Here is a 20,498-nt window from a genome sequence, read left to right on the forward strand (position 1 = left end):
AGATTTGATGACAGCCATTCTAGAGCTGGGTCCCCAATTGCAATAGGTGACATGGTGGAAAGATGAGGCCTCGCTTATGGAGCAATGAAATACGACTAGAGGCACTGATACTGTCAAGGATCAGTTACTAGGTGAAGGCCCATATTCTGAATTAAGACTACATATTACCCTTGATAATACTGTCTTAGAACAATGCCAAACAATAGCTATGAATGTTTAGGACAAGATTGAATAACAGGGACAAACAGAATCATTTACAAAAATTGTAATGGTACAAATGATTCTTTTACTGATTTTTTTAAACAGAGAATAACTAAAGCTCTGAATAGAACAATAGCAGACCCAAATCCTAGAGAAAGTCTGCTTTCCTCTCTAGCTTTGAAAGTACTAATGCTGAATGCAAAAGGATATTAGACTCTTGAGAGCAAGATCTACACCTCTTCATGAATAGATTAAAACTACCACCTTAATAATTTACTGTATCAATGTATGAAGAATAATTTTTATTTCAACAAGTGCTAACTGTGCAATTTGTGGTCATTAATCACTAATCTTAAGTTTTTATAAGGCATACTGGTTACCTACTATACTGCTATTTGAGAGCTAGAGAAAAACTCCACCTACTGGTTTACTGTGACCACTTGATGCAGCTGTACTTGCAAAGTCCCTTGAATAGCACTAACACTTGGTATGTATGCCATGGATGTGATGTGGTACTCCCGTCATGTTGCAATTGTTTTTGAATAGTGACTTTCAAGTGTATTTTTTAAGTCAGATAAAATATATGATGTGCCTCAAAGTAAAAATCAACCATCCTAAAATCAAAATATAGTTTAATTAATTGAGGAACAGTACCACATAACTAGGACTTGGAGTATCATAATACAATCTTAGTTGGTAAAGCTCATCTTGCATTAAATAAACAGCAGAACTTGAAACCATTATATTTCAGTCAATTTCTTTTCTTTCTTTCTTTCTTTCTTTCTTTTTTTTTTTTTTTTTTTTTTTTTTTTTTTTTTTTTAAGACCAGGCTGGCCTCAAACTCACAGTGATCCACCTGCCTCTGCCTCCCAAGTGCTGGGATTAAAGGCATGTGCCACCCTTGTCCAGCTCTTTTTCTTAAAACAACAGCCTTTAAGTTGTTTTGTCCCTTCCCATTCTTATTTCCATCTCATGTTCATTCATAGAGTAGGCAGAATGAGCATTTCATTATGATAGATATACCACAAAACTTGTGGGACATGAAATAGAAGCTAGCTCCTTATGTAGGCTGCTGCACACAGCACAACTGCGCCCACTTCCCATGCCAAACTCAAGCCACATTGTTATGAATTTAACCCACTGCACTGGGCTAAGTCTCTTAGAATGCCTTTACAGTGCCAGATTTCCTCTTCGACATAGACTGTTTCCTCTTCCTACAGTGTGCTTCCTTAGGATAATTCTTGCTAATTTTTCAGGCTTCAGCTCATTTTTTCTCTTCTCAGAGCCCCTTTACCTCCTGTATACCTTCTGTTTGTTACAAATCTTTCACACAGCTTCATACTGTTTCCTCCCTGCCTTGTATCACAATAATAATTTATATACAATATATCATGTAATATAATATATACAATAATGCACAATAATATATACAATATTACTTGTACATGTGTACTTTGTACATATGTACTTGTACACAAAAATACCTGTACATTTTTATAATATACCATAATTGTCTATTTATCACAATATATTTTCTCCTCTCTCTATATATATATATGTATATATGTATGTATGTATGTATAGCATTTACTTAAATATTGTCTTTCTACCTTCCTTTATATCAGAACTTTATGAGAGTAGGACTAATGCAGGTTGGTGTCACCATTTCATATGTAATATCTAATGCACAAAACAGTCACTGTAAGCCGTGACACATGGCGTATCTCCTGCATTGTTCTGGGCAGTGGTGATATGGAATTGATGATGACAAACTCATTGTTTTCCTGGAGTTGACCTTCAGATAGAGGCAGGCAGTAAATACAGAAGAATATGCTCTTTCCTAAGTTTCCTGAGTACATGATGGTTTTATGGAAGAAGAAAGAAAGAAAGAAAGAAAGAAAGAAAGAAAGAAAGAAAGAAAGAAAGAAAGAAAGCCTGTTTTGCTCTAATCAGAGCCCCATAGCTCAGATATCTCATTTTGTCTGTGTTGTTTTAACCCTGCCAGCGTATTCCTGAGTGTGACTTTCATTCTGGCACTTGGAGGCCCCCATCAATGGCATTCTTTGTCCTCCTTCCCACTTGTGCTGGCAGCTGAGAAATTTGGCAATTCCTTACATAGTGACTAATAGCAATACTTCTTTGTAGATGTAATGCCCCATAAAAATGGCAAGTCCTGCATAAACATTAAATAATTAGTTTTCATAATAACCCTATCAAGATAGAGTGTTAAACTCTGTTTTGTGTGGAAATAACTGAGTCATTGTGAGTATATTTATCACAGTCACGAAGGACTGCAAGAATTACTGGTAATTCTGAAATGCATGACTTCCGTTTTCTAACTCTTATGCATCATAGACCAATAACAGGGGTACTGCTTCATAAATCATGCATTCTTCAGTAGTAAATTAATGTCCCTCATACTTTATATCTGAGTGTATAAAATGCACACACATCTAGTAGGTTACTGACATTTTTAGCATAGAGGACATGAGTTAGCCACTTGCCTTTTCTCCTTCAGTAGTATATGTGTTTATGCTACCCCAGACTTTCTACTCTGCTGGGTTTTAGCTTTTTAAATGTTGACTCTTATGAATGTCTACTTTTCTCTACAAGTCATTACAGATGTTCACACCAACCTAGCTTGCCAAACTCACCTTTCATTTGACTCCATGACTTGATGCCATTGTAATAAATGGTAGGGAGTATCCTAAACCGTGAAGCAAGAAGCATCACGGTGTTACCCACGATTCTACAAAAATGCAAATATAGACCAAAAGTAAGTCCAGTCTGGAAATTGATTCTTGCTGAAGATGTAAAATGTCTTGGATTTTTTTTCTCTGAAACATAATGGCAGAGAAAAAGAAGAGGCCAAGAACAACACGCCACCAGTGCTGCAGCCCAGCAGAAGCAGACCACCGGAGCATGCGTATGTGTTGACTTAGCTTGCTTCTTCTCTATACCTTATATAAAGTAACAGGTTACCATGGCTTACTTTTATTCTGGTCCTAGTATCCCTTTCTATTTGTAGTGGTTTGCACATAACTGTTCCCTGAGGTTAACTGATATGCGACATCAACCAGCACCAGGTAACTTTGGGAACACGTCATTCTTTAAATAAAAAGTGTAGCTATCTCCTAGGGTGGAGAGTCAGCAGCTTCTGAAAGCTCAGAAGTTCCAGCAGCTGAAAAATGAGTGCTTCTTCCAGTATATTTCCCTCCAGAGTCCTCACCAAAGTAAAACGTAACATTCTAAAAGAAATGTGGCATGCATTAAAACCACCTGTAACAGATGACATAATTATGGAAGAATACCCATAGATAAATCCCAGATCATTGTTAAAAAGTAAATGTGTTTTAGAAACAATTTCTGTATAATGAAAACCCTGTCCAGACCTGATCTTTGAAAGTAATTTTTTAAAAAGAATGGCATTACATGGGGGTTGCTTAAAATGAATATCACTTGATGGAATATTTTACATTTTGTCCCTTTTGGTTTTATCTTAGTGTGGTATCATCTTGTGTATATGGGCTATTTAAAGCTAAAATGTAATAATTTATTAAAGAATATTTGGGGCTATTTATGTTGCTTTGTTCTCTCAGTATCACTTCCTAAGTAAAAGTTTGGAAAACAAATAGTTTACGTATTCCTATACAATCCTTACAGCTCCCAAAGTACATCTGTTCCTGCAAAATAACATGCAGGAAGTCCTATTCAATTTCTATTTCTGACTTTCTGACAGGGTTTTTTTTTTTTTTTTTTTTTTTTTAGGGGTATGCAGTGTGTGTGTGTGTGTGTGTGTGTGTGTGTGTGTGTGTGTGTGTGTTTCATTTGTGAGAAGATGCATGCGGTGGGTGCCTTTGCTTCTGGGGGTCAAAGGGCATTCCTCATGTCATTTTTCATGAGCCATTCACTTTGGTTTTGGAACTGGAGATTGGAACGTATGCACTGTGTGACGCTGGCTGGCTGGCCAATGAGCCTCAGGAACCTGTTCACCCCTGCCTGTCAGGGATGAGTTATTAACATATTCCAGCACACTTTCTTACATGGGTGCTGGGGATCCATCTCAGGTCTTCATGCTGTACAGTAAGCACAATTAAGCCAACTCCCTAACCCAAGGCTGTCTCATGTTTATCTTGTATTAGAAAAGTAGAAGAGCTTTATAGCATAGTTACCCAGCAGAAGGTTTGTAATTAATACAGAAATCTTATATCAAATAATGAAATTAAATAACAGTTCTTAATGCAAACCTGTAAGTTGACATTCAGAGGTCATGATGAATTGTAAAAGTGAGGCATTTGTACTCTACTCCAAGTTGAAAATTGTTTAATGATTTTGAAACTATAAATTTGTAACTATATCCGTGCTTTCTAACTTATTTTCTTCTCTGGTACCCTCTACTTTTAAAGGACTTAGCTTTTTCTCTCCCCAAAAATAGTATTTGCCATTGGCTGCAAAGTTCCCTTGATAAGATTACCTTTTCTGTAGGAAAAAATAGATCCCAAGACTACATTCTATCTTTTTTGCCATTGTTGTTGTTTTCCCCGAGATACCCAGTTCTAATTAAAATGCCTATGTTTAATTAAAATGCTGATGATTGTACAGCCTGTTCAGTTGGGTTGGGGTTGAAATAAACTGTTGGTGAGAAGTAACACATCATATGTATTCTGGATAATGAATTCTGATTCCCAGTGTGCTGATCAATATGTGAAGAGGTCCCTTCCAAACGTGGGGAAATCTGAGACAGTAGAGCACAAAATGTTAAGAGGCTAGACATATGACTGTCAGGAGGGAGATTTCTCAGTGAGCTTCTGTTCCGTTGGAAGGAAGCTGAAATATTAGTTACATTATGACACTTAAGTAGATAGAATTGCAAATACTGTTAAAACAAGACCGATAGACACACAACTTGCTGGAGAAATTTTCTTTGTGACTGATGAGCTGAGTGAGGCTTGGTCCTGATTTTTTTCCACATTCCCCACTTGGGTAATAAAGATAGTAATCTCATTTTATTCATTCATTCATTATGAGAATTTAATGAGGAGATACTAAGCGCTGCACACTTATTAAATATCCTACACTGCTAAGATTACCACTGTGTTATGGTTCTTTTTGGTGTGACGACATGTTTCTCTACCTTGAAACACCCTAATCTGTTAAAGTCTCATTTTAAATTTTGATTTAATTTTATTTACTTTATTATGACCATGGGTGTTTTGCCTGCATGTATATGTGTACATCACACATATAACTGGTGTTTCAGAGGCCAAAAAGGCTAGAAAAGGATTTCTAGTCCCCTGGAACTAGATTTGCCAATGGTTGTGAATCGTTGTGTGGGTCCTGGGAACCTTACCCAGGTCCTCTGCAAGAATGACAAATGCTTTTCCAGTTCCAACCAGTTTCAGTCACTCTCTCTTTTTTAAAAAAAATTATATTTTATTAATTTATTCATATTACATCTCAATTGTTATCCCATCCCTTGTATCCTCCCATTCCTCCCTTCCTCCCATTTTCCCCTTACTCCCCTCCCCTATGACTGTGACTGAGGGGGACCTCCTCCTCCTGTATATGCTCATAGGGTATCAAGTCACTTTTTGGTAGCCTGCTATCCTTCCTATGAGTGCCACCAGGCCTCCCCATTCAGGGAGCATGGTCAAATATGGGGCACAAGAGTACATGTGAAAGTCAGTCCCCATTCTCCACTCAACTGTGGAGAATCTCCTGTCCATTGGCTAGATCTGGGTCGGGGTTCAAAGTTTACTGCATGTATTGCCCTTGGCTGGTGCCATAATTTGAGTGGGTCACTCTCTTTTAGGTTTGTTTGCATGTTTATTTGTTTTTTTCACATAAGTTGTTCTTCTTTGGAGGCCAGAGGACAACTTATGTGAGTTTCTTCTCTCATTTCACCATCTCTAGTCTAAAGATCGAACTAAGGTAATCAGGCCTGTCAGCAAGAACTCTGATGCCCCATATTTGACCACGTTCCCTGGATGGGGAGACCTGGTGGCACTCAGAGGAAGGATAGCAGGCTACCAAGAAGAGACTTGATACCCTATGAGCATATACAGGGGGAGGAGGTCCCCCTCAGTCACAGTCATAGGGGAGGGGAGTAAGGGGAAAATGGGAGGGAGGGAGGAATGGGAGAATACAAGGGATGGTATAACAATTGAGGTGTAATATGAATAAATTAATAAAATATAATAAAAAATAAAGAAGTAAAGCCTGGTGTATTGCCACTGCAGTGCTATGCAAATACTGACCCTTCCTCACACGTGAACTTTGTGTCTTTGCTTTGTCTCTTAGCTTCTCCATATTATGTGGGCAGGAGTCTGGCAGATCACTGGCTTTTTCTTTTTTTTCTCACAGAAAATATTGATAATTATTTTGATCATTATTTTAGAAATAATACTAAGATGGCTCAATGAGTAAAGACACCTGACAAACCAAGTTTAATCCCTGGGAGCCACATGTACATGGTTGCTTCTTCCATATTTTCTTCGGCCCACGTGTATGTGCCATGGCAAATACGGACCCGCATACATACACATAAATAAAATGAAATGTGATTTTAAAAATTAGCTAAAACTTGCCTAACATCATTCAAAAACAGAAATAATTGTAAGCATTATTTAAAGGAGCAATTCAAGTTAACCATTTTTGAAAACTGAGAGCTTCCGGGAGTTCACTGGTCGTATGCCTTGTCTTATTTAAAAAGTGAGAGAGATATGAAAAGCCTGTGAGCTCAGTATGCATCAGCCTATATATGCAGAAGCTCAGGTGCACAAACAAGAAGAGGTGGGCCACAGCTGTAACTGCATAGTGACCTGGCCGGCTCTCTCTTAATCGATACCTCCTAGAAGTGTGAATGCTATTTATTCTGTTCAAATTAATGGTACATGTTATTTTGAGAATTGAGATACTTTTTAAAAATTTTATAATTATCATATTTTTTAAAATTTTACAAAGCACGTACCCTGGATAAATGAAGAGAAAGACAAAATTTTAAAAGATCCACGATTTGGAATTCTTGAGGACTTTAGATATTTTTCTACCAAGATGTTGCCAATCATTTGAATGTAATTTTTAAATTACTTACATATGCACACAGTTTTTTTAATTGTACATTTTAATTAAAAATAATGTCATCCCCTCTGTCCCAGATTCCTGGTAAGTGAAGGCTTTCGTGGGACATGCCCCTTGGGCTAGTATGCAGATATAAGTGAATATATACCATTTGACTCTTTCTGCTTCTAGGTTAACTCACTCATTATGATCATTTCTAGCTCAATCCATTTGTCCACAAATTTCAGGAATTCCTTGTTTTTAATAGCTGAGTAGTATTCCATACTGTATATGTACCACAGTTTCTTTATCCATTCTTCTACTGAGGGACACTTAGGCTGTTTCCATGTTCTGGCTATTATGAATAAGGCTGCTATGAGCATGGTTGAACAAATGTTCTTGTTGTGCGCTGGAGCATCTTCTGGGTATATTCCAAGGAGTGGAATAGCTGGGGTGAGAGAAGCATGGGTGAATGGCAAAGTAGAAGGATCCAGAGGGTCCTAGAAACCTACAAGTAGATCATTATGATAGGCAGATTTGGGCCCAGGGGTCCCACTCAAACTCACCAGCCAAGGACAATACAGGCGGTAAACTTTAAACCCCTACCCAGATCTAGCCAATGGGCAGAACATTCTCCACAGTTGAGTGGAGAGTGGGATATGACTTTCACACGTACTCTGGTGCCTCACATTTGACCATGTCCCCTGGAGGGGGAGACCTGGTGACACTCAGAGGAAGGACAGCAGGTTACCAAGAAGAGACTTGATACCCTATGAGCATATACAGGGAGAGGTAATCCCCCTCAGGAACAGTCATAGGGGAGGGAAGTAAGGGGAAAATGGGAGGGAGGGAAGAATAGGAGGATACAAGGGATGGGATAACCATTGAGATGTAACAAGAATAAATTAATAAATTTTTTTTAAAAAGAAATAAATAAAAATAATGTCATTTAGTAATATGGCATTTAATATTTTCTCCGAAAGGAAATTTTCAAGCAAAGTATAGGTAAGAGACATTGTTTTTATAGAAGGAAAAGTCTTAAATTCATAATTTATGAAACATTGCCTGTAGCTACAAACATTACTGAATTTTTATACTTTACAGCTGCAAAAATAATTACATGAGCGTTATCGAAACAGCAATCTTTAATGGATTATGCTTTATTAGTTTTCTATTATTCACTGTAAAAACAGCCCAAATAATATGATAAATTATAGTACAGCTTGACTGATTTTAAACCTTTGATATTTCCATAAGACATTTTACTATTTATTGGCTTATTGGAGATATGATCTTTATAAATAAAATAAAGCATGGCCAAGATTGTTTTAAATCTGCCACTTGGAAAAAATTTGTACAACATATTTGCTTTCATTTGAAAGATATTTTCTTTTGAGTGTTTCAGGGGTGTTAGAACATTTGAAGGGTGCTGTCCCAGATTAGTCACAGGATCCAGCATGGGGAGTTGCTGCCTGTTAAGGCCATACTTTACGTTTTCTTTATTTTACGTTCTTATCACCTAATAACAATATAACTTATACATGATGAAAGTCTTCAAGCTGCTTATTTTTTAACGAGGAATTGAAGACATCTCACTTCAACAAGATGCGCCTTGCATCTGCACTGTTTTAAGAGCTTAGAGTATAGCGTTATAACTATAACGGTTTGGACCAGGCGCAGTTCCTTTTTTTTCTCATTTCACTATTCTTTCCAAAGATAGGAAACAAGACTGTTCTTTGAAGCAGCATTTCTATGGGCTAACATGTTCTTGTTGCACCAGAGTTGTTTCAGGATACAGGATAAACCCAGTTTTCCATGGGGTTGCATGGCTTGCACGGTTACATGAATATGGTTAGCATAAATGAAGAGAAATAAAGAGATGAAAGGAAAAACAACTACTAGGAGACACTTTATTCAAGGCTAGGAAAGTAAAATTTAAGGTTGCCTTTATTTTGACTGATGGTGTGAGTATAAATTTTCAGTATCATGGTGCCTCGTTCTATTAAAACATTTTCAAAAGCCACATGGATAAAAATATGTCCATTCCAATACACAACTCTGGCTTTAAAATTCAGTTCAGTGTTATTTTGAAGATAAGCACTGTTCCCTCCAGATTTATTTACTTAGCTTACAAATAAACACTTTATACGTTCCCTTATACTACTTTATGAAGATGGTTCACATCTTATTCTACTCAGAATGAAAGAAAATAACTATGGGAAAGTTATCCATCTATTGACTTTGTGTTGATGTGTATGTCTTCCTCCATGCTTTGTAATTTAAAATGTGGTATGAAAATCATGTGTTCAAGATGATCTAGCAAAGAATATACTTGTGGTTGATGATGACAAGTAATTTAACATCTCTTGATATTATCAAGGTACTGAGGACAATTTTTCAGTATGAGCTGTTTCTAGAGCACATTATTTGTTTAATTTCCCACACTTTCCCCCTGCAGTCATTAAATAAATAATGTTTCTTATTTTATGGTATGTAAATATTATATTCTTGTCCACTTGAGATGACGTGAATAGATTGTTTATTCCTTTAAAATTTAAAGTTTACAATGTAAAAGAGATTAATAGTCTATTTCCTTCTAAATAGGTTTCTGGCTAACAAAAATAACTTTGGACATCAATTATGCTGTCTACTAATTATAACATGTATTCTAACTCCTTCCAACCCAGTGACAATGAAAAAAACACACTGATGTTGGAGTCATTGGCAAATGTGTGTGGAGTTTTCATAGTGACTATATTTAAATTACATTGGTAGTACAATATTCTATGATAATTTAAGTACCTATAAAATCAATTAAATATATGCTCTCAAGTATCTTCATTCATATTTTTTGTTTGTGTGTTTGTAATTGATGTAATAATGGAAAGCAGTGTCCTGAGGTTTCCTGTAAGTGAAAGATTCAGTTAAGTCATTAGCATTTGGAAGAGAGAAATGTAGGTGGTGGGCAGAAAAGGCATGCAATTCAGATGAAATGCTAACTGTGAGGAGGAGAAGCAGCAGAGTGCACACGCTTGCTGCCCTGTGAAGAATATGACATAATCCTTTCTGAGCATGTTTAAAGGACAAGTACCTTTTCTGAGCAGCAGATGCTGGGAATAGATAGGGGTTCTTTAAGCTGCATTGACATAGCTATTAGTGGAAGTATATTCTAATAAATGTCACTTTTGCTGAAGCTCAGAGATAAGGACTGCATATGTCATCATTGAGTGTGATGATTTAATCTTGTCTCTACAGTACTACGGGATGACTTCAGACAAAACCCTTCAGATGTCATGGTGGCGGTAGGTGAGCCTGCCGTAATGGAATGCCAGCCTCCTCGGGGCCATCCAGAACCCACTATCTCCTGGAAAAAGGATGGCTCACCCCTGGATGATAAAGATGAAAGAATAACTGTGAGTACTGAATCCAGTGGCAGGGAACATCTGCAGTAGACGTGTGTGCATCACTACCCAAGCAAAAGAGGACATGGAAATCAGTTCTTGGCACTAAAGCCTTACATTAGCTCTTTTTCTCAGTTCTTCTTCTAAAAGATATATATTTCAATTTTCCTTGTATAGACATGAAAATGCATGGTTTTTAGAGGCTAGTAAAAGGAAGAATACATATTTCTGAATCTTAAGTGTAAATGTTCATACTTCTATGTAGATTTAACTTTTATGGTTACTTGAAGCTTAGACCATTTCCATGTGTTTACAGTTAACATTTTTACAAAATTTATTTGCATAAGATGCTTCCAGGAGATCTCCTCAGTTACTTCAAGGGTTTGCTGTAGCCCAGTCTCCTTTTCAAATTGCTTTTCTCTTCCATATAGTTTAGTATGGCTTCTGAAAAACAAAATCTCACTTTTAATTAAATAAAGAAGACTACACCTCATTATAAAATAAAATCCCATGATTACAGATTAGATTTTTAAATCCCTATTTTAGATAGAGACTATGTGGTGCATTGTCTTTTTTATATCTGTGATTCCATTTGGCTTTTTCACCTGTGTCCTGTAAGTGTACATTAAACACCTTAATCAAACATGCTCTCATTGAATCTATGACTGATTCTATGATTAGTAAGCATTCCCTCATCTTAATTCCTTTGTTCCCAATATGCTGATATCTTCCGTTGTGAATTTCATGACCCAAGAGAGTGTCTATGTAAGGAAAAGACTATTGAAATTTTGTTCAAGAAGTTACAACACACATATCACATGCATCTAAGAAATGCTTGCCCTAGACTTGAGCAACCAATTAATCAACTAGCATGATAACTCAGCAGTGAAAGAGGCGGAATAGATCTGCCTTCAAATAAGTAAGACTTCAAATGACTTTTTAAAAAAAAGAGAAACTCAAAAATTTTGGTAAGTCTAGAAACTAGAATAAGATCATTCCACTTTATCAACTTTTAAGGAACACTGAAAAATCACAAACGAAGTGAAAATTCTGTGTGACAAGTTTGCTTGAGGAAATGAAAAACAAGAGCCCAGGGGAATAGACACTGAGAAGAAACATTTCTCTGCTTATTGATAATAATTCCTTTGGGTTCCATGTACTGTTAAGATAAAAATATTTTACCCTTAGATCACACTCCAGATCCCATTAGTGCATGCACTCCAGAGTTCCCATTTCCCTGCCTGAATAATTCAGACACACCCAAATGGCTATTATCTTTGGCTTTCTCAACTTTTTCCTGATCACCTGTTTGTGTTTAATACAAACTAAAGACAAAATTCTCAGCACATTAAGTAAATTGTGATGAGTACCCTGGAGAATACCAACTAAATAACTATTGGATAGCTTTCAATTTGTACAACATTATTTAAAAATAAAATATACCAAGGTAGAGAAGAATTCATTAGAGATTGGATAGGTGCATAATGTTAAAAGGGTGATCAGAGAATGCCTCAATAAAAATACTAGGAGAAGTAAGTAGGTTAATGCACAGATATTCAGGAAACCTGTATTTTGATCGGACAAAGCAGTTGATTCTAGACATAAAGTGATAGACAGCTGACATTTCCACTAAGGAGCAAAGAAAGAATCTGTTTGGCTGACTCGAGTGAACAAAGGAGAGTGTCATAGAATAGAATGTCCGGAAACAGCAAATGGCCCACTTTGTAATACCCTACAATACAACAGAATGTAACAAACATTTTATATCTCCATCTCAGTAGGGCAAGGAGGCCTTGTCACTATGACATCTGAAGGTATGGATGGTGGCCATCACAAAAGTAGGTAGATTAATTGGGAGTTTTTGCAGTAATCTAGCCATGAGATAAATGGTTGGGGGGGGGCGGGGAAGGGGAACCAGTCTATTAGGAGGAGAGCTGTAGAAAAGTAACTGGATCCTGAACCTCTTGCAACGTAGTATGTTAGACATGGCGTGTAAGGAGTGCAGCGTCAAGGCATACCTTTACGGGTTGGCCTGAGAACATGTGGGTGCCACTAACGATAGTGCATTGAATGTACATCGTTGGGGTGGCTTAGATCAGAGCTGAGGTTTGGGCATGGCAATTATCAAATGCTCATAAAAGATCTAAGTATATATGAAATAAGCGGTTGGGCGTATGAGTCAGAAATCCAGACTTGAGGTTGAGGCTGGAGAACAAATTAAGTTGTGGCGAGCATACAAGTACTCATTTTTATGCAGTCCTCCCCTCCCTTGGAGGAGATGAAAGACGGATCTCCCCCGCTTCTCAGGCAGCTCCATTTGACTATTTTGGCTTCGTGTGTTTTGTGTAAAGACTAACGTTATTAAATACGAGTACTTAAGTGAGTATCAACTACACTGTTTCCTTACACTGGGCAATCTCTAGATAGCTCATGGCCCAAGACCTGAATTATGGGTTTCAGAACTTTGCTGTCCTCAACTCTGTGCCCATGACCATCAGGTAGGGTGGATGTAGGCTTGACCTGATGACACAAGTCACGACAGTCTTCCTAATATATAGTAATATATCTTGATGCGTATGAAACTCACCAGGGTCTACCTCTTTGTTCAGTGTTAGATGCTCACGTCATTTAGGAATGAGTCCAGAACAAAAACATGAGAAGCAGGGCTTAGCTCTTGAGCTAAGAGCAGCAGAAACCTAAAGTGGGAAAAAAAAAAAAAAAAAAAGGAAAGCAGGTGGGCTGTCCAGAGCTTTCAGGAGGATCTGGGGAGGAATCAGTCACAGCTGGTAGATCAAATAATGTGAGGACTAAGGGTTGACCACCTACCCAAGAGAACTTGGTGTCAATCAAAGATGGCTCCGACAAGTGCTATTGCGGGCAGGATGGGGGGAGTGGGTGGTGGTAAAAATATTGAAACTGGCCACAGACTAGACAGGACTCTTCATAGGTTACAATATGGTAGACCAAAAAAAAAAAAAAAAAATTAAATGTTCCAGTTAATTTTTAATGTTATATTTTATGTGTTTCAATATGAATGTGTTCATTTTTATAACAGTCATATTTTAAACCTGCTGTAGTAAATTTGTTTTTTTTTTAAAGCAAAATCTTGGAAATTCCTTTGACATCATATATTGTATTAGACAATTTTATGATTTTTTTTGCCAGTCTTTCATTTATTACAGTATCATATTTATTTTCAATGCCCAAAGGGATACTATCCTCTAACTCAAAAGCACCAGCCATTCATACCTTCAGCAGTTTAGAAGCAATGTAAAAACCACTTTTAATCAGGGATCCGACAACTTAAAGATGTAACAACCTATGACTATTAACTGATGCCAAGATGTATAAAAAAATCTAAAACCATTTAAATGTTGCCAAAAAAGCTGATCCACAGTAGTGTTCCATATGCCAGGAAGCAGTAACATCTGAAATTTTACTACTCCCAAAACCATCTGTGCATTTTGTATAAATTATGACCATCGAATTGTTAAAACACTTGAAGTAAAAATGCACATTTTTAAACATAGAGAAATGAGTCGGCTAAAACTCAGCAGTTTGGTTACAAAATCTCTATTCTTCTTTAGATCATACCTGGTTTTGTTTTGTTGTCTCCCTTTGGACAAATGTAAGTTGAATGATAAAAGCAAAAAATAAAAAATAAAATAAAATAAAATTCAGATTATCAGTAGAATGCATGACTGTATTTCTCATTCTTCCTTTCAAAAATCTGAAAAGCCATTCTTAGAAGAAGTTGGTTATCCGATATTTTATGTGGTTTTACTTTTCCTACGCTTTGTATTCAGATGGTTGCTTTCATTTCTCTTATTGATATGCTTTGCCCAACATGTTGAGAACTGACAAGCGGCAGATGAAAGCACCTAATATCCTTACTAAAGGCAAGTGAAGATAGCACGGTTATTGCTACAGTTCAGGTCACATGAATTCCTAGCGTTCTTTAATGTGGTGGAATTTTTTTTGTTGTTGAAAATGTAAAGTACACATCTTCCAGCTGTGAGAACAAAGGCACACCCTGCACAAAGGGAGAACATGCCAGAGAACTGTAGCTGCACCTGTATTTTGGGAATTCTTTAGTCACTTCTTTTCACAATGACCTAGATCTTGAGCCAAAGTTTAGATCCGTGATGCTCATAGACGAGAGGCATACAAGTTGCATTTTCTTTCGCTTCTACATGACATGAGAATCTTTTCAAACTCTTTTGGCATATATCCCATAGAATTAAAGAGGTCTCACATGGTGTTTGTCACAAGTACTCTTTCTTTCTCTATTAGACACAAGTACTTAAAGTAAGAGATGCAGAAGTAGTTTACTTGTCTGACTGGATAAAATTGACTTGCTTCACATCTTTGAGAGTTAGTCAGAGCTGTCATGATTAATAAATTAAATTTGCTCATAATGATGAATCAGAGGCCTTAAAACTCTCTCTTTGATGTATAACAATACTAAAATAAACCTCATAAAAAGTGATATATTTATCTCAATATGGTTTACAGATATTACATTTAAGCTCAAGAATTTTATAAATATATCAAAAATTTAAAAAGGAAAACTAATACCAAATATTAAAATAATAATTTTGTGTTCATTAAGACAAATCAATGACTTTTGAATTAAAGAAAAGCGAAGTTTAAAATAGTTATCACAAATACTATTCTAGATTATAAAGGAACTCAATAGTTACTTAAGTTGGTTCCTTACAAGATTAACTACAATAAATGATGTCGTATAGACCTTAAATTGCCCAAGAGAAATGCTGTTATAAATTTGAATTTCTGGATGAATGACTAGTGAATATAAAGAAGGAGAAAAAAACAGTTACAGCTAAACACTGTCAAAGTTTTCCACATGTTGCATAATTGCTTAATATGATGGCTTTAGTATTCTGTGAGTCGATACTATTTCTTTAATGTTACTGAAGGGTAGGCGGTTCCACACAATTATACAGGATCATGGTGATCACTTTCCCAACCATGAATCTCAATAAAATTACTGACGTGCTAGTGGTCATAGTAGGAATTATAGGCACAGAAATTTAAAAAAAAAAAAAAAAACAATTGATTTTTTAAATGAAAAATCCTTATCTCAATTTTTATAAGAACCAGTGTATTATATATTACATTGCTCTATAGAGCCTATGGGGTAGTTAACAAAGCAAGGGCAAGTATAGCTAACCTTCCATGTCGGAAAGTCCCACATACATAGACTTAACTAGCCATACATGAGACATTAAAATGGGTTATGTGCAAATATTGGTGATCTCACATAGGGAACAGAGATTTCTGTAGTTTGTCCTGGCACCAGTATACCATAGCACTGTTTAAAAAAAAAAAAAAAAAAAAAAAAAAAAAAAAAAAATATATATATATATATATATATACACACACACACACACACACACACACACACACACACACACACACATATATATGGTTTAATTTAAGGCTTTGTTGTTTGACACTGTTCCTGGAAAAAAGTAAACAAACATCTACTTATCAAATAAAAAACTGATGACAGCTCAAAGTTAAAATACCACCAAAGTTCAACTTGGTGAACCAGTGAATTTTATTATAATTACTTACAAGAGTATGAGTAAGGGGTTACTTATGGGCATAGAAATGACTCAAAGACAAATACAGCATCAAAAGCCATCCTGAACGTAGGTGACAGCTTACTAAAGCTGTAACTCTGAAACTTAATGAAAGGCCTACAGGCAAGGCAGTCGGTTTAAGAGTGTCTTTTGCAGACAGCTTAGTTTGTCTGAGCCACCTCTCACATCTTGAGTTTTCTGACAATGTCTCTCCGGAGTCTTTACTGCTTAAATACTCTTGAAGAGGGAGGAGCATAGTGACTGTGATCAGCTTCAGGGGTTTCCTGAAGCCTTTGAGTAATCTGCTTCCTGCAGGATGAAGTGTTCTGCTTCCCTTTGAAACATCCTCTGCCTTGATGGCCTTCTCTCCAAAATGGAGAAAATTGGTATGAAACATCATGATGAATATGAGATAGGACATTTATTCTGACTTATCAGCAAACAAATAATTTTGCTTATATTTATGAAATATATATATATATAAAATAACTGATGGCTCGAAACTGAGTTTTTGTAAGTTAGTGTATGAGGATTAACAGGAAAAATTAGTAATAAATCATCAAAAACTCACCAAATAAATATGAAATCAGTATTTATTGACTGTTGAAAGTTAGCATCTAAAGAATTGAGTTCAGTCCTCTGTTTCAGTGTCCTGTGCAAATAAATTTTAAAACACAGTTTTTTTCTCTGAAAGTTTCAAGCAAATAATTACAAGTTTAGAAACAGGTATTTTAGGGACATCAATAACTTAAACTCTTGTGTGATGACAACTTGCTATATAGTGGATAATTTATACAGCCTCATTTCGTCTGCTTGATCATGCACAAAATAAGCTATCTTCATTCCCGCTGGGAAGAAATGCCTCTCACTTCACGTCCATAGGGAACAAAAAGTAGATGACGAAGCCTGGAGAGATGGCTCAGTTGTTAAGAGAGCTGCCTGATCTTCCAAAGGTCCTGAGTTCAATTCCCAGCAACTATACAGTGGGTCATAACCATCTGTAATGTGATCTGATGCCCTCTTCTGGCCTACAGGTATACATGCAGGCAGAACACTGTATTCATAATAATAAATAAATAAAACTTCAAAAAAAAAAGATGATGATAGTTAAAAGCTTAACTATGAAGCTACTGCAATCAAGGCTATGTTCTAAGCACTCTGGATAGTAATTGTATAGAAATTGTTTCAATGATAGCAGCAACACTGTCAACTAATTACAAAGTATTTTCCTAAGGCAGTGGCCACTTCCAAATAGGCTGGGAGTGGGGATATGGGTCACTTATCAGAAACCTATGTTTTGTTCATTGTTAATATTTTTGTAGTGCCCTATAAATGTGCTACATGTATGACCTAATATCATATTGTAACATTGTAACATTGCCTTTTATCTATGAGTGTTTTTTAAAAATGTTTACTATATATGCATTTGCTTGTGTGTATGTGCAAGTGTGCCTTCATGTGGAGAATAGACATAAAGGTCACTTGTCATCTGTTATCATTCTACACCGTTTTTGAGGCAGAGATCTCCCACTGAACCCAGAGCTCACAGATTATGCTGGTCTTTCTGGCTAGCAACCATGGCCCCAGGATCTACCAATTTTAACCCCTGGCTGTTGAAATTACGGGCACATGTTGCCACCACCAGATTTTTTTCCAAGTGTTTTAAGATGTTATACTTTTTTTTCAAACTACACATTTAAGTACATTTAAGAATTATCTCATTATCTCTAGAAATTAAATCTGTAATGGAAAAAAGATTGATTAAAATTTGAGAAGCTAAAAGCTTTCATAAAAGATGCATAATAACAGTTGAGTTCAACAAAAGACTCTGGTAAACTAAGATTATCTGTTTTTAACACTAGAAGCCTTGTAGACAATGATATTGGAAAGTATCTGTGGAGGAGGGTAACTAACTGCTCACCACTTAGCATTTAGGGATTAAAAACATTCTTGCCCCAATAAGAAATTTATCTGAATGTGCTTTAAGTGCCCACTCCAAAATTTAGATTGTCCCTGTTCTAAAATCAGTATTGATAATCATGTCAGAAAATATTGCTAAGTGCTTTAAGCAAATATAAAAAATTATATGATGAGCTGGGGAAGATCTATTAATGCAGTCAGTCAGCTGTTCTGTGTAAGTGTGGCTAGCGTGTCTGACAACTAACACACTAGCATCAGATAGTGTGTGAGTCCTGCCTGAGTTGATTTCTAACAATGACCTCTGTGACTGATTTCGGTAAATTCATTATAATATTTTTATTAATTAATTTATTTATTTACTTTACATGTCGGTGGTGTCCCCCCTCCCTCTTCTTCTTCCAGTCCCACATTCCCTCCATCATCCCTCATCCCCTATTCCTCAGAAAAGGGGAGCCCTCCTACCCACCCATCCCAGCTCAACAGTTTGCATCAGGACCGAGTTTGTCCTCTTCCCCTGTGGCCTGGCAAGGCACTCCTGTCACGGGGATTAAAAATATACCTTCTTATATTTGAAATTCTCAGTTTGAGCCTTTGTGACAAATTTCTTTAAAATAATATTGCCTTGAACTTTTAATTCTTCTCTCTGCCTGTCCTCTATGTCCTCCATGTCACATCTATTGTTTTCTATATTTTACATGATTGAAAAGTAACTTAGACAATAATCAAGTAATTTTGTGCTAACCATTTCTATCAGAGCTAGTCCAACCAGAAACCATTTTATTAGCATATATTGATTATATAATAATGAGTTTCGTTGTGACATTTCATACATATATACTGTATATTTTCATCATATTCACCTCCAACTTCTTATTGACCTAATTTCTCTTCCTCCTTATACCTAGTTTCCTCTATTTTCCTTCCTCTGCCTCCACCCCCATCTCCTTCTTGACCTTCCTTTTTTTCTGTCTCCCATCTTGCATCTTAAGGTTACTGATTGGGTCCAGATCAATGAGTATGTGATTGAGCTAGAGCACCTCACAATGCCTGCACCACAGGCACCCTACCCCATTGCCCACTGCATAGTGATATTTAGGCAAGGATGGGACTTTGTCATCTCCTCCCAGTCACCATTATCTCCCAAAAGGTCCCAGGAAGGAGCATGGGCTCAAAGGCTTCAAGGGCTGTATTCTTCCTTTCTATGAGAAGACTAGTTAGTTAGTTAGTTAGTTAGTTAGTTAGTTAGTTAGTTAGATCCAGTTTTGAAAAATGTGCAAAAAGCATCCCACTGTATCACTTCATTTTAACATGAACATATTTGTGACTTTTCTGAATATTTCAATGTAGACATGATGACCAACCATCACCGTTTGCTCTCCCGGTACATAACAGTGAAAATCCTAGACTTTTCCCCCTGTCTGCCAGATCAAAGAAAACAAGAATAGCAGGCTACCCTAATCCAAGATGGTTGAAGTGAATTGTTTTATGCATGAACAGCATTGAGTGACATCACAGATTAGGAAAAGTAACTAAAGATAATTAAAAGGTTGTATCTTTGTTGTGTCTTTCACAAGCAAGATGAAAATTTGAAAATATCAATAATATAGCTATGGGCTAATTCGGTTATTCATTCAAATACTTATTTAGCACTTTCCTCCCCTCCCCATGCTAAAGAGACAGAATTGCTGAGATGAGACATGTCATAACTTTTTCCAGTCCTGTTCTGCATCCTGTATGTCTTTGAGGGTTCCTTTGATTTCTCGTGTTGGTGTGATATTTGGGTAAAAAGCAGCTGACTCACATCCCATCCAAATCCCCAGTGTCCTCCAGATCCTTCTCGAACTTGGCGTTTAGCCCACTCCTTGCCAACTGCTTCCTCTCCTCCAATTCCCATATGTCTCCTTCCCGAGCCATCTGCTCCTCCTCCTCCCTTCCTTCAGTCAGTATTTTCCTCTGCTCTTCGGTTCCTTCATTGTTCAATGTCCATCGCTTCCTTTCCCCCACTTCTCTTCTAGAGGAAACCATTATATTTACCACAGCTGATGATGTAGTGCCCCACTTCCCTGAGAAATTGAGTTTGTGTTCCTGTAAAATAAATAGTACTGCTCTGACAGGGAGGTCAAGGGAAGCTGGGGTGGCAAGCCAAAAGTAGATGTTTTCCTGTCCATCTTACACGTAGCTAATGCACATTATGCACTCTACTTCCTTAAAAACATAATTTTAACTCATGATTTAATCAAGACTAAAATCAATTATATTTGGGATAGCATTATAAAATTAATTAAAAATAAATTTTTGTCCAATCTAA

At 36.6% G+C, this 20,498-nt stretch overlaps 1 protein-coding gene across 1 annotated transcript in view; it reads left to right on the plus strand.

Moving 5' to 3' along the window:
• Positions 1 to 20,498, plus strand: part of Robo1 (roundabout guidance receptor 1) — a 719,482-nt gene that overhangs the window by 564,420 nt on the left and 134,564 nt on the right. The window contains exon 4 of the mRNA XM_051150136.1: positions 10,516 to 10,673. Within this exon, the coding sequence (XP_051006093.1) occupies positions 10,516 to 10,673 (158 nt within the window). The remainder of the gene's footprint in view (positions 1 to 10,515; positions 10,674 to 20,498) is intronic.

This window comes from Acomys russatus, chromosome 8, assembly GCF_903995435.1.
Source record: "Acomys russatus chromosome 8, mAcoRus1.1, whole genome shotgun sequence".
In the NCBI taxonomy this organism is placed as follows: Eukaryota; Metazoa; Chordata; class Mammalia; order Rodentia; family Muridae; genus Acomys; species Acomys russatus.